Genomic DNA, 15,780 nt, shown 5'->3' on the forward strand with positions numbered 1-15,780 from the left:
ACTCCCACGTGGCTTCTTTTTGCCCGTGGTGCTCCCACAGTACTTTCACTGAAGTGATCGCCTTATTCCTCAATTGTTGCACTTTTCTATCCAAAAATTTCTTTGGCTTTTCCTCATAGCTCAGATCCGGATTAATTATCATCTCTTCTTGGTGGATCACGTGTTTCGGATCGAACACATACTTCCTTAGCTGGGATACATGGAACACGTTGCGAATGCTTCCAAAGCTTGGCGGTAGCGCCAATCGATAAGCTACTGGTCCGACCGCTTCCAAAATCTCATACGGTCCTATGTAGCGGGGTCGGAGTTTTACCTTGACTCCAAATTTGGTGATCCCTTTCGAGGGAGATACTCTCAAGAAAACCTTATCTCCTACTGTAAACTGCAAATCTGTCCGCCGAAGATCTGCATAGGACTTCTGTCTATCCTGAGCCTCTTTGATCCTCTCTCGGATTTTTCTGACAACTTCTATCATCTCTTCGACCGCATCTGGGCCCAGAATTTTCCTCTCACCAACCTCGTCCCAATAGAGGGGTGATCTACACTTTCTTCCCGTGTAAAGCTTCGTACGGAGCCATATCAATCGTTGCCTGGTAGCTATTGTCATAGGCAAACTCTATTAGCGGCAGTACTTGTTCCCAATTGCTCCCTCTATCGAGCACTACTACCCTTAGCATGTCTTCCAGTGTTTGAATCGTTCTCTCCGACTGTCCGTCGGTCTGTGGATGAAAAGCAGTGCTAAAATTCAGCTGCGTCCCTAGCTCTTTCTGTAGGCTCTTCCAAAATCTGGACGTGAATTTAGCATCTCTGTCCAACGTGATCGTCGCTGGTATGCCGTGCAGGCGAATGATCTCCCTCACGTACAACTGGGCTAGCTTCTCTGACCCGTACGTGATAGGTATCGGTACAAAATGGGCGCTCTTAGTGTGACGATCACTATCACCCAGATTGCAGTATTTCCTTTTTGAGATTTCGGCAATCCCGTAATGAAATCCATAGCTATGTGTTCCCACTTCCACTCGGGAATTTCCAATGGCTGCAACTTCCCATAAGGTCGCTGGTGTAGTGCCTTCACTTGTTGACAGGCAAGACACCTCTCAACGAAAGATGCTACATCTCTCTTCATACCTGAAAAGCCAAATCTTCGTGTGTATGTGAATATTCAGAAATAGAGAATAACAGGTTCCCTAGATCCAGCAAATCCACTAGATCACGTGGTCTAGGAACTCGTTGAACGCGAGGAATCCCGGTCGTCGGACACACAAGGAACTGCTTTCAAAAACCCTCAACCACTTTACTAAACATAGCATAGGGAAGTAGGGATCGATCCCACGAGAGAAGGATGCGTAATACTCATGTTCAAGGATTTGGGTGTGTTTTTGGTGTTGGCTGCTGCCACGCATTTTCTTGGGTTGAGGAAAATCAAAATTAACTTGACTTGGGAACTTTTAAAAATTCTTAAGCTAACAGCTAGACCTAGAAATAAACCTACTGTGGGGACCATGTCTGAAAAAGCAAGGTACGAATGAAAAGTTGGCAGAATAACTAACTCTCGTACTAACTGACAAGCGACATCGTCTTCTACAACCAAATTGCGTAAAACTTCTTAAGGAAAGCAACATAAGCAAAATTAAAACAGAGCAACTGACTTGAAATCAAATTAATGCATAACAAACGAAGAACTAAACAGATCTGCATACTCTAGACGAAGTAAAATAGAAATCAAGAAGAAAAACAGAATCTATCGAACAACTATCTTTCCACACGTCGAATCCAACCTCAGACGCTAAATCCACTCCGGATCCAAGCGTCCGACATGAACTCCAAACAACAGAAACCCTCCATCACGTCAGATTTAAGCCAGCAACTCCGAATACTCAAACAACCACAGATCTGTCACCAAAGTCCATATCAAACACCTCAACATCAAAAATAAACAGAGATCGACATAACATTTGAAGAAATAAACTAACAGCAGAGAGATCTATGCAAATTGACTTGAAATTTAACTGCTAAACGCAGATCAACAAACGGTAAAACAAATAAGCATCATCATCATCAAGGTCGACTCCCAAAAGTGAAGTTCGACAGTAAAAAGAAGCAAAAGAACTGAAATTAAAAGTAATTGTATCTTTGCCCTCACTCGGATGGTGTTGCCAACCACGAAATTTTCTAAAAAGTAACCTTCCGTTCCCGACTACCCCAGATCCATTCCCAAGTGTGTGTGTAAAGTGTGTGAGCTAAGAAGAGTGAAAAAGTGCCTTTTTTTTGCGTTGCATGCTCTTCTATATATAGGCGTTTGAGTGGGCCCAGCGAGGTATAGATAAGACTTTGATGCCCTCAGCTATTGACTCCTCTGTCACGCCAATTTCCTTGTAATTCCTGCTCACTTTGCTCCTTTCCTTTGATAGACCATCTCCTTCAGTACTTCCTTGATCTAGCGATTTTCTTCACACACCTGGCTTAGGAAAAGTGTTAGACCCAGCAAATTATAACATTTTTTCACACATTACCGATGCATGAAATTAGCCTTATCAATACCGTCCCACCAGAACTTCTTCTTCAAGTCCTGATACATCTTTGTACTCCCTGGGTGGGCGGTGTATGGAGTATCGTGCGCCTCGCTCATTATCTCGTTCCTGAGCTCTTCTTGGTTCGGCACACACAATCTCCCTTCGAATGTGAGGGCGTTATCTGCCTCCTCCTGGTAGTTCTTTTGTTCGCCCGTTCTCACTTTTAGGCGCAACTTCTCTAGAGTTTCATCCCGTCTCTGGGCCTCGATGATTCTGCCTCTCAAATCGGGAATAACTACTAGAGTAGAAACTATGCCTTCTACAGTTTCGGGTGCTCGCACCATTTCTAAACTCATTCTATCGAATTCTCGCAGCAATTCCTCTTCCTGAGTGAACAGGACTGCCACTTGGTGCTGAGTCTTCCGGCTCAACGCGTCTGCCACAACGTTGGCCTTGCCTGGGTGGTAATTTATGCCGCAGTCATAGTCTTTTACTAATTCGAGCCATCTCCTCTGTCGCATATTCAAATCCTTTTGCTCGAAGAAGTACTTGAGACTCTTGTGGTCCGTGAAAATTTCACACCTAACTCCATATAGGTGGTGTCTCCAAATTTTCAAGGCGTGGACCACTGCCGCCAGTTCTAGGTCGTGTGTTGGATAGTTGAGCTCGTGTGGCCTGAGTTGCCGTGACGCATAAGCGATCACCTTCCCATTCTGCATCAACACACATCCAAGTCCGCTCTTGGAGGCATCCGTATACACAACGTAGTCCGTCCCTGGCTCTGGGACTGCTAGTACGGGTGCGCTGGTCAATTTCTCTTTTAACAGCTGAAAACTTGCCTCGCACTCAGGAGACCATGAGACTTTGGTTCCCTTCTTGAGTTGCTGAGTCATCGGCCGTGCAATCTTCGAGAATCCTTCAATGAATCTTCTATAGTAGCCGGCCAGTCCTAAGAAACTTCGGATCTCGTTGGGCGTAGTTGGTACCTTCCAATTTCGTACCGCCTCCACTTTTGCAGGGTCCACTCGGATCCCTTCCGCTGTCACAATATGTCCAAGAAAATTCACCTCATTGAGCCAGAATTCGCACTTGCTGAATTTGGCATACAACTTCTCCGCCCGAAGCGTCTCTAGAGCAGTCCTTAAATGCTCCTCATGTTCCTTCCTATTCTTAGAGTATATCAGCACATCGTCGATAAAGACTAGGACAAACTTGTCGAGGTAAGGATGAAAAACGCGGTTCATCAGGTCCATGAACACCGCCGGTGCATTCGTTAGTCCAAACGGCACCACCGTAAACTCATAGTGACCATATCTGGTTCGGAAGGCCGTCTTGGGCACATCCGCTGGTTTAATCTTCAGCTGGTGGTATCCCGACTTCAGATCCATCTTAGAAAATACGCTAGCTCCTTTGAGCTGGTCAAACAAATCGTCGATCCTGGGTAAGGGATACTTGTTCTTGAGAGTCAGCTTGTTAAGCTCTCGGTAGTCCACACACATCCTCATGGTCCCGTCTTTCTTCTTGACGAACAGTACAGGTGCTCCCCATGGCGAGACGCTGGGTCTGATGAATCCCAGGTCCAGGAGTTCTTGCAGCTGTACCTTCAGTTCATCTAGTTCCTTTGGGGCCATTCGGTATGGTGCCTTTGATACTGGAGCAGATCCTGGTTCTAGATCTATAGTGAACTCCACTTGCCTGTCTGGCGGCAAACCCGGTAGTGTGTCAGGAAACACATCCGGAAATTCGCGAGCGATGTCGACTTCTTCCAATTTCCTTTCGTCTTTCTCCTCTTTGTTCAAGTAGACAAGGTATGCGGGGCATCCTTTCCCCATCAGCTTGTTGGCTTGCAACATCGAGATTACAGATTTTCGCGTTCCTAAAGAAATTCCGTGAAAGCGGGTAGCTTCACCTTCGGGGTTTCCAAAAGAAATTTGCCTCTCTTTGCAAAGGATCGTGGCATGGTTTTCAGCCAGCCAGTCCATTCCTAGTATTATGTCCACATCCCACATGATCATAACACTCAAGTTGTTCGCTACAATCTTAAGTTCGCCCAGAGTGATTTCTAAGTTCGAGCAAGTACGAGAAATCTCTATACGACCTCCTAATGGGGAAACTACTTCCATTCTATGTTCTGACTCCTTAGTAGCGAGTTTCAAAGTAGTCACGCAATTTGCAGAAATAAACGAATGCGAAGCACCAGTATCAAACAGAAGCATAACAGGGGTATCGAAGAGCTTACCCATGCCTGCCAAGTTTCCCTGGTTCACCTCTGGCTGCTTCTGCCTCATTGCATAAGCTCGAGCCTGTGATGGGAGTTTTGGCCTCTGCTGCTGATTCCTCGGTGCCTGTCGTGGATTTGCTCCAGGTTGAACATTCATTGCGCGCAGTTGTGGGCGCTGAGCTGACGGGTGAGATTTTGCTCCCGTCCCTGAAGTCTTGTTTGGGCAGTATTTGGCAAAGTGCCCAGTCTTCCCGCAGTTGAAGCAACCATCAGTCCCTGACTTGCAGATGCCGCTGTGCAGTCTGTTGCATTTGGGGCATAAGTTGGACTTTGGGGTATTCCCCTTGAATGACCCAGGGGTAGTTTGATATCCGCCACCTTGTGGCTTGCCTGGTTCATAACCTCCCCTCTTAGGTTCAGGTTGGGCTCGTGGTCCTTCCCACTTCCTCTTGTCCCTGGATGCTTGGGACTGAGCTGGGGGTGGAGCATGATTCACAGCTGACCCGGTTTTCTCTCCCGGCATAGCTGCCTCAATGTCCAGTGCTCGTCCTAGAGCTTCAGTGTAGGACAGTCCTTCATGACTGGCCAGAGTCATCCTTATCTCGTACCTCAGACCGGTACAGAATTTCTCGGCCATCTTTTGGTCGGTGTCCACCTGATCTGGTGCATACCGAGCCATCTCACAGAACATACGATCATAATCAGTCACTGACATCCGTCCTTGTTTTAGATGGTAGAATTCTACCTCCTTCTTCCGGTAGCTCTTAGGGATGTACTTGCCATAGACCTCAGCTTTAAATTCCTCCCAAGTCATCTCCCTGAGCTGCTCCGGAGTCATGGTCTTCTTCCTTGCTTTCCACCAGAAGTCAGCAGGTCCGATCAGTTGAAAAGTCACGCAAGATAGACGCTCTTGGTCTGTGCAGTGCAAAAAGTTGAATATGTGCTCCAGTGCGCGTATCCAAGTTTCAGCAACAGTTGGGTCTCCTAACCCATTGAACACTGGTGGGTTCTGTCTCAGAAACATCTCTTCGACCCTACGGTCCTGTGGCTGAGGTGGTGGTGGGGGTAGTGAAGGCGGTGGAACAGGTGATGGGGGTGGTGTCACTTCATACCAATCTCCTTGAACTTCTTCCTCCAAGATAGGGAGTTCTCTTCGGCCTCGACCTCGGCCTCTCCCACGTCCTCGGCCTCGTGGCCCATCAGCTCTCCTTGGAGGCATCCTAATTGTTCGTGCAATTACTCGATAAGTACTATCAAAATTTTGAGGGCAAAACATAACAACTGAATCATAGAAGCGAACACAACTTTTCCAAGATAACTAATTTTCCATAAAAACCATCAGATCAGTACATCGTCATAGGGATAAAGAGTCTGCCTCGAAAGGACTTTTTACAAAGGTGAATCCTAAAACGTACACCCAAGTACGTATTGTGAAGCCCCGATACCGCGGAACATCACTAAAGTACTTAGCCACTGCCCTCCTAACATCCCGGGTCTTATGTGCTAACAAAATGTGATCTACTGAAAGTCCTAGAAAGAAAAGAACAACTACATCAGAACGCCATCATACTAGGACGTTTCTGATGGTACAACCTCCCTACTGCTCACCGTCTGATCCCTCCGAGCTCACTCCCGAGCTCCCCTCGAAGTCGTCATCACTGTCCTCGACCAGAATGGGATCATCCCCCACTGCTCCTGGTAGATCCTCGTGTGCGGGCTGGGGCACCTCATCGACTGGGAACAGAGCCTCATCTAGGTCCATCTCAACTCGGAGGGCTTGCAGCCAAGCCTCCCACTCCTCTGACTGTTGCCGCAGACCGGCGTAAAACTCCTCATCCCAAACGTGGGCCCGTGGTGGCACGTGCACCTCTAGCCTCTGCCCCTCCCTCTCAGGGGCTCTCTCCTATGCTACCACCGCACGGTCCATCCATGGATCCCCTAGGTCCTCCTCCTCATCCATAGCAACCATCGGGGCCTTGCCCCGCCCCTCGGGGTCGTACCCTGCGCCATATAGCCGGCGTATCCCTGGCTCTCGGCTGGGACCTGGGGGTAGATCTGTAACAGGCTGCCGGGACGACCCTGCCTCGTGGTCGTGGACTCCCTGTGTGCCGCCCTCGGGAGACATCGACCCACACCACTGAAGTGGGGGTGGCGGTAAGTGGCCTTCCGGAATAGGCGGAACATCTCGGTAATGTACGTACTGCAGGAAGATGAAAGACACAAAGCCACGGAAATCCCCCACCTCCTCCTGGGTGTCGATCCTCCTATAGATATAGCTACTGGACAGCCACTCGGCCCATGCCTGCCACTCCTCGGGGAGTACGGAAGTCAACTGATGGATGCCATCGAGCTCAGTAGTGCCACCGTACCGGTGGGTCTTCTCCCACAACTGAAAAAATCTGCTCACGATCGGTACTATGTTCTCCCCCTCGTACGGTCGGTAAGATCGGTACACGCGGAGCACATACTCTGCACAGCTCTCATAAACACTCGACGGGGGGCTAGTGGGATCACGTCCCTCCATCTACACAAAGGGTACGTCACAGGTCAGAAGGAGGTACTCAAAGAAGAACGTAGCGTAAAAGCGATGCATGAGAGTCTAAGTCAAAGGAATCCTCAACTAGAGCCACTATACTGTGTGATCTAACGTCAACAAACTAAGCTCACACCTCAAATCTAACGTTTCTATAGGGTCTCGGGAAACGTGATGGAATCGATATTCTCTTTCGGATCTAATCGAGTGGCATAGCCACAGTGAGGATCTATCTTGTGCTATTCCCTTATAGAATCGTTCCTCATTTTCATTTTCAACATTTGCCCCTCTTGTGCTCTCATGCACTGGGCGTCGGCTCTTCTCACGCAAAAGTCGTGTCACCGCGGATCACGCTTTCGTGCCTAACTCTGTCTAGCATCGTCTCAAAATTGTTGCTTAGGAAAGCAATTATAGGATTTATAGTTCATCCTTTGTAGTCTCATCTCGAGCTACATTCTTCAAGGAAACTCTTTTTCACACTATGTCTTTCATTCTCGACTGGGTATATCTTTTGTCACACTTGCATCGGTTATCTCAAAACTTCACTTCTTTACTTCCAACTTGGTTGAACGTCATGGAAATGATCGAGTCGATTACTTGGAATGATCTAGTTAACAAGTCTAGATCTTGACTGAAGAAAGTTTGGATCTCAGAGCATGAAAGAAACCGAGTGCTCTGATACCACTCTGTCACGACCGCACTTTCCTAAGGATAGCGAAAGCGGGTAAATCGTGACTAATGGGAGGGATTAAAGAAACGGGGAAAGAAAAGGGGAAAGAACTTGTGAATGTGCCCGAAGGCCAAGTCGATCATATCATAGAATAGAAGTCAAATGTACCATTACATGGTCTTAGAACTAGAATAAACATTACATCAATAAATCAGAGTTCGAAGGTGAGATTCTAAGATGTCTCACTTCACAAAAGAGCAGCGGAATAAGTCCATACTAGACGACTTCGTGTATGAAGACACGAATCGTGAAAAGATCCACTGATTGTTTAGTAGCATCGACTCCGATAATTTCTCCATCCTCTTGACGTTCAACCTGCACATTTATAAATACATGCAGGGCTGAGTACAGGAGTACTCAGTGGACACATGCCGAAAACAAAACATACAATATATAGTTGTCATCCATCCACAGTATCGCACGGGGGTTTTTCTTAAAAGGCCCGAGCATACTAAATTCTCTGTGATCTTAAAAGTCCGACTGCAGTCTAAGTTCTTTTGGATCCTAGCCTTATCTGAGAATCGTGTACCGTGAAGGTGGCCACCTTCAGCGGACACATCGCCGGCCAACAGCTGATGGCTCACGACTCTCGTGCACGTTATTCCGAACAGGATTTGCGGTCCTATTGGGGACCGAATTCGTTAAACTCGGGCTGGCATCGCCAAAACCCGCGGGCTATTACCCCAACAGATAGGCCTCAAAACAAACATTTTATGGCATGACAACAACTTTAAAATAATCGCTGCTTCATTTTTGAGAAAATGATTTTTCATAACTTCAAAAGTATTTGCTTTATATCCACACTATAGTGCTGGATATTAAAAGAAAGCCCACCTGATATGCTTATGTCTCAACTCAATTACTCGCTTTGGCCTCACTCGCCCTCGAGCAATTTATCCCTTGAAAATAAATAGCGTAGCACGCTAACTAATACTTGAATTATTTCTCTTTAGAAAGAATGCATGCATCCTATTGGATAGCACCTATATCTCAGTCTCGGCCTTAGGATTTTTCTTAATCCTACCTCGGCTTTACTACTCTGCAGAGTTTATTTATTCTCTTTATTAACTTGGAGAAATTCTATTTTCTCTAAACAAGTACTCGACCCTTATTTACAAGAATAGGAATTCTTGGAAAGTCTCTTCAAAATTTCTTTTCTTCGGATATTTCTTAAGGCCGCCCATGGCGTCGCGGGGCGACGGCGGTCGGCTTTTGCGTCTCCCACTCTACTACTTTATTCTCCCGGAATCTAAATAAATTATTTGGAAATTAATTCCTCGACCTTCGAGCTCCAACTCAAATATTTTCCATCTCCGGAACTTAGTAGATTATTCGGGAATTAAATTATTGAGTTCCATCTCAACTTCTTAAATTAATTCCAACCTTTCATAATTAAGTTCTTGGCCCGAAGCCCACTGCATTCACTTTCTTAACTACTAGAGCCCCACTTAATAAATTAAAGTGGCCCAAGAATAGACAAAAAAAACAACCTCATCCTATTTAAATTATTCGAGCCCATACTTTTAATTTCCTCCGGCCCAGCTACTCAATTCAAGTGGCCCAATCTTAATTAAAGTCAGCCCAATACTCCTTCCATTTGTCGGCTACTTCCCCTCTTCTACCAACATCTCCAAAAATTAACTTCCTTAGATTGATGAACAGAGATGCAGGCGGCGGTTTCTCTCCTCGGCTCGTCGCCGCCTCCGGCGAGAATGGCGCTGCTCCGCATCGCCGGAGCTCGCCCCCTTCTCTTTCTCCATTCCTCTTTTCTTCCGATCCTCCAATTTAGCTCTAGACTCCTAACTGAAGATTCAAAATTATAGTTTAGGGGAAATGTCTATGGCGGCTCCTATCCCAATTCGCCGCCGCCGCCGCTCCAAGCTCGCGGCTGCTCCTCCTCGGCGGCCTTGACTCCGCCGGTTCTCCATTCGGTGAAGTCCCGGTTAGGGAGAAGGCGTCGCCTCTCCCTCCGTCGGCTTCTCTCTCTCGCTCGGCGGCCTCACCGCACCGCCGCCGACGTCGCTCGCCGTCGGCCTCGGCAAGGATGCCGCCGTCCGCCTCGCCCCTGTTGCCGCCGTGATCCGCAGCTTCTCCGCGGAAGTTCTTCGGCTCCGTCGACACTCGCCGTCGCCCGGTCGCCCCTCCGCCTAAGCTAAGTCCTCTCCCCCTACCCCTTACTCCTTTTTCAAGTTATGACAGTAGCTTATTTTTGGAAAAAAAATCTCCATTGGAGTCTTGTGTGGCTTATGGTGATATATTGCTCAATTTCGAGATCTTGCTATATTCTTGCTTATGATATTTTGCCACCGAATTCATATGGAGGGGGTATCATGCGGCTATCTCTAATTTGCATAGCTCTAAGCTCTTGAGCTTCAACTTAGTGTTACATGATTGCTATTGTTTTCATCCTTGCTGTGAGGATCCTATGAAAATTCCAAGTTCTTGTGCTGTCTATTGTTGTCCTACATGATGCGAAGATTATTGGTGTTGAGGTTGTTTACCTCGCTTGGTGATTTCGGTTCGGTGGTGGCGGTCTCTCGCCTTCGCTGCCGCTTCCTCTCCTCTCCGTCGCCCCGCGCTTAGTGTCGTGAGTGGGTGGTGGTGTCGAGAGTGGGGTGTCGGAGGTGAAGGGGAAGGTGGCTCTTATATGGTGCTAATCTACTGGAAGCTAGGTTTGAGACTTGGAGCCTAAGGCTCCTATTTTGGGCTTGCTAGCTCTCTCACTTTCGAGCTTGATGATTGTGAGATTCTTGCCGTTTTGGTGATGGTGGCTGATCTTCTTGGCTGATTTCTCGGCCTTGATCGACGAGGAGATGAGAGTTTGTCTCATCTTCTACTTTGGGCTTGTGTAGGAGCTCTTTCTCCTATGCCTTCTTTGTCTTGACTCACTTTTGATGTTAGATGAAGTGGTGACAAAAATTGGCTTACCTCATGCTCTATCTTGTAGCTCTTCTAGCTGCACTATTCACCTACTTGCTCCATCTCTTGTTTAGCTTGTGCTCCTCTCCCTCTTTACTTGTGTGTAACTTTCTAACCCCCAATTTGGTGTAAACTTTGTAGGTACATGGAGGCATTCTTGGAGCTTGTGGGGGAAGCAAAATCGAGATTAAGAAAGAGAGGGAAAGAAAGGAGATGCTCCTCTTGAGCTCATTTGGTTCTATTCCCCATTTAGTTTGCTTCCAAACTTGAGAATTAAAGAAGTAGGATAGATAGCGTAGAATAGGTGCATGTTGATTTTATCACACTTGTAGGCATGTACTATTTCCATCATCCATGTATTTTATTCCTCAAGGTGTATCCACATTTCTCTAATAAAAGTATTTTCTCCACTTTTATTCTTGAAACTTAAATTTTCCTTGCATTTTATTTCCTCCAACGAAGATACTTAAATTACTCCAAAGTCGAATACAACGAGGAAAGTACGATTACACATCTTCTAAAAGAAATTAATTAAGCTAATAAATCCGATTTATCTCGAAAGAAGGGAACGAAATTCTGGGGCGTCACAGTCGTAAATTCACAGAAACCCTAGTTTCTTGTAATTTGTAAAATAAGAGAGAATAAAGAGCAAATGTGGGTAAAACTATGTAGTAAAACTTGAGAAAATTAACTACCTCGAAACGAGGTGTACTTGTTCCGTTTTTGATTGTATATATATGGAAGGTAAAGATGGCTCTAATCTCCCAGTCAACGGGGAAAGAATAAGTGTCGACAATGGAAAAGTAGACTGCAACGTTGTCGTAGTCGTCACCAAAGTATCCATTAGGATAGATTATCATTTTCCTGTCCAAACACTGAAATCTTAGACTAAACTTAACCAACTCAAAACAAATTAATTATATCATTTTCCTTGTCCAAATACTGAAATCTTACACTAAACTAAACCAACTCAAAACAAATTAATAATAACCATTTATAATAACCCTAAACTCAAAACAAATCAATAATAGTAACAAACAAAGTGAAGATATGACGAGAAAACAACAGTAAACTAACTAACCATTTATAGCCTCCGGATTCAAATGCCCCAGATTTGAACTTGTCAATTCCACACTTTGAGAATGAGGAAAGGGATTCAATTTTCATCAGCAAGTTTCCAGGCGTAGCATAAGTAGTTTCTATGCTCATTTAACACGAATTACACCTTAATTAATCTTCAACTAATAACAAAAATAAACAACACTAAACAAAAATAAACAACACTAAACAAAACAAATATTGAAAAGAACACAAAAAATATTGTAAAGAACACAAACCGATGACAAAAACGTGCATGAATCATAAGGATAGTCATAAGCATTGTCATCAACCATTGTTATTGGAAGAGGATGTTTATTTAACTTGTTTATAGCCAAGACTAAAGCAATATATATCAATAATTACGAAAGACGTGTGGTGTATATATACATTTATTTTATGCCTGCGCATCTTCAAAAGGAAATAGATAGATTGACAAGTATATTATGCAAAAATAACTAGCAAAAGAAAGGTAAATATAGTATAATATCTTCTCAAAAATTTGTTTAATTGGAGACGCTCTTATATTATACTAATACTATTACAATTTATTTCTATAAGTAACTAGTTAAAATTTGAAACGGTGGTATAAAATTATATTGATTACAAACCAAACACTAACTGTCCCTATGGAACTAAATATAAAAATAGGTTAAGAATAATATGGAGTAATTAAGAACCCTGCTAGGTCCTTCTACAGTATAAAAACAGTTACCCTAAAAAATATTACTACAAATTAAGTTGATGAATACCTATATAATGTGTCCAAAACAGAAACCAACTGATGATCAGCTAAACATTCTCCATATCAATTTTTATCCAAACAAGTACTAAACATTCACATATTATCAAAGCTACAAAAAATGGGGTCTAATCGCAGCACGACTACAAAACGGGGTCTAATCCCAGCAATTGAATCCCCTCACAATAAACCATCATGACATGTGTTTCCCACACAGCAACATTAACTAGACAGCTTTGATAGGTGTTTCACACACACATCAGCATTAAACTAGATAGCTAGTTGGAGTACATGATAGGTGTTTCACACACTTCGGCTTGCATTGTGATACGAAAGCCCAAGAGACAGGTGTTGCGAGCAAGGAAGCGCTCTGAGCTCATACGATCAGTTGATATAAATTGCTTGAATCCCCAATCTTTACAAGAAGATGTAAACCAGATGCTATCTGCAACGAAAAAGTAGAGTCGTCGTTATCAGCAAAAAGAAGATCATCAAAATGAAAAGGATGATATAAACAGTTAAACAACTAACATGTACTAGAGAAGCTGACACCACTGATCTTGTTTCTGATGCGGAACACAACCAGAACCTTCAATCTGCGATGACGAGGGAAGTCCTTTGTCTCAAGAAACAAGGACACATAGTTGCTGGTTTCCGGCAATGAAGGATTTCCCCTTGGATACAGTACAACTTTCCTAAAATTACAACGCAACAATTTAAGTAGCTATAGTGTTAGGTAAAGCAACATATCATACCATTTGTAATCTTGAGCATGGATCTCGTCCGAAGACCAGACATCTCCCACACTGACAAAAATCAGTAATCTCCCATTCACGCTTAGTCACAACCTTGTGTTCGAATAACCTCATACAATCGTTGATACGCACACCTTTGCTCACTTCAACTTCAGCCCCGAACAGACATTCGTCATCCATCACATATCCTTTGCCCCCATCCATCAACCTCTCCCTAGAGATCAGTTTGGTAAGTTCACATCGAAGCTTACTAACATTGAAGCAGCGTGGGTAGACTCCTGAGATAATCAAGTTAGTGACATCCTCCTACCATGTTTGGACAACTATATCAAAAGATTGACAAAATTAATAACCTTGAAAGTATGTGAATCTCTACTTTATATTATTGAATATAAAGAAGGAAAAGGTAGCATTAACCTCCCACCCGACCGGCAACAAATGAGTGTCGACAATGGCCAAGTATGCAGAAACACAATCATGATTGTCTTGATAGATTGTGACTTTCCTATCAAAATAAAATATTGTAATAAACCTACTAAAACGAGAATATATAATAATACAAGATATGTTAGAATTGACCAAATAGAAGTTACTAACCATTTATAGCCTCTGGATTCAAATGCTCTAGACTCGTACGTGTCAATTTCATACTTTGTGAGTAAGGAAAGGGATTCAATTCTCACCAATAAGTTGACAGGCTTAGCATCTCTACTTCCCTTAAAAACCCTGTCATAGTGTCATTTATTTAACACAAATAACATAGTAGCATTAAATTTCAAAAGAAAATGACCAATATTGAAAAGATAGTCATGATCATAAACAAACCGCCAAAATGTCATTTAATTAACATTTGGAACTTTGATAGATCACTAAACTTATATTCAACCACAAATATGAATAGTCAATTTTTAGGATTCATAAGAATGAGTGTGTGTCGAGGAGCACATAGCGGTGGTAACAGCAGTCGGTAGGAGCGTGATCAGCCATTGCTAAGAAAGAAGAAATAGTAGTAGGAAATAAAAAGAGATGGATACGATAAAGTCAGGGGCTAAGTAATTATGTTGGGTAAAAATGGATAAACTCAGGGGTTATTTAAACCTTAGTTTGTGAGTGGCTAATGACCCTATTTGCTGAAACAGATTATGTATGTTGCTCTGTTTAGTCCTAGCCTAATTTTAACTAGAAATATGAGAGATTGTGAGTGGCTAAAGCTTTGGTGATACATGTGTATACTAACTATTATTGAGGCTCAAGACAAGATCTATAAGCAATTGATACATTTTCAAAAGTTTTCATTAGCAAAACTGAGAATGTATCTCACATATTGCAGATTTCATAAGCAACTTCATGCGGTCAAGTCAACGATCCCAAACTTAAGACCCTCACGTATTATCAAAATACATGTTAAATCCTATGAATGATTCATGTTTTGAACATAATATACACTAAAAATCAATAAAAAATCAAAATGTAAAAGAATCATGTATACCAAAATGCAACAAGCTTATTCCCAATGTAACCTAAGATTTATATGTATAATTAAAATTTAATCACAGACTCTAGATACACAAAATCTGCACTAATAATCCACAAAATCGCAGCTAGATTCTAAGTTAATACAAAAATTCTGCATTAATAAATGTAATATGAACTATTAGACAAAATTCTGAATATAATCAAATGTAAATAAAAAAACATAATCGAATGTTTCATGCGTATATCATTAGGATTTAGGGCACAAATATTGAAAAATAGTTATGATTCTAAGAATAAGTGTAAGTAAACTAGTTGGGGAACACATACCGGTGAAAGTAGCCGGTAGCAATGTGATCGTCCATAGGCCCCAGAAAGCCTATGTGGAGGACGCGAGTGCTCTCCTCTGAAGCCATGCAAGTAGTTCAATCTTTGAAATTGGTGCAAAAGTCTCCTTCTAAATTCCCTATATTTATATTTGCCGATCGCGTACTTTGTTGACAATGAAAATGATAGAATTTTCATCAACAAGCTGGCAAAATGTCATTGAACACAAATAACATCTTAAATTTCAAAACAAAATAAAGAAAATTAAACTTATGTAATTTTTTAGAATGTTTCATGCATATATCATTAGGATTTAGGGCACAAATATTGAAAAATTGTTATGATTCTAAGAATGAGGGTACGTAAACTAGTTGGGGAACACATACCGGTGAAAGTAGCTGGTAGCAATGTGATCGTCCATAGCTAAAGAAGGAATGAATTATGTTACATAAAAAAAATAGGTGGACAA

The 15,780-nt window shown here is 43.2% G+C and overlaps 1 protein-coding gene and 1 long non-coding RNA gene across 2 annotated transcripts; one reads left to right on the forward strand and one right to left on the reverse strand.

Moving 5' to 3' along the window:
• The first annotated feature begins 9,839 nt into the window (after positions 1 to 9,839).
• On the forward strand, positions 9,840 to 11,288 carry LOC125185101. The gene is made up of 2 exons (XR_007170050.1): positions 9,840 to 10,845; positions 11,058 to 11,288. It is a non-coding gene; the product is annotated as an uncharacterized LOC125185101 (long non-coding RNA).
• A 1,746-nt stretch (positions 11,289 to 13,034) lies between these two features.
• LOC125220664 lies at positions 13,035 to 15,400 on the reverse strand. Its single transcript, XM_048122816.1, has 7 exons — positions 15,315 to 15,400; positions 14,109 to 14,237; positions 13,929 to 14,016; positions 13,621 to 13,817; positions 13,512 to 13,562; positions 13,288 to 13,451; positions 13,035 to 13,201 (listed from the first exon to the last, which is right to left on the reverse strand). The coding sequence occupies exons 1-7, from the start codon at positions 15,398 to 15,400 to the stop codon at positions 13,035 to 13,037; spliced, it is 882 nt and encodes a 293-aa protein (XP_047978773.1).
• Positions 15,401 to 15,780: the final 380 nt, after the last annotated feature.

This window comes from Salvia hispanica, chromosome 4 (genome assembly GCF_023119035.1).
Source record: "Salvia hispanica cultivar TCC Black 2014 chromosome 4, UniMelb_Shisp_WGS_1.0, whole genome shotgun sequence".
In the NCBI taxonomy this organism is placed as follows: Eukaryota; Viridiplantae; Streptophyta; class Magnoliopsida; order Lamiales; family Lamiaceae; genus Salvia; species Salvia hispanica.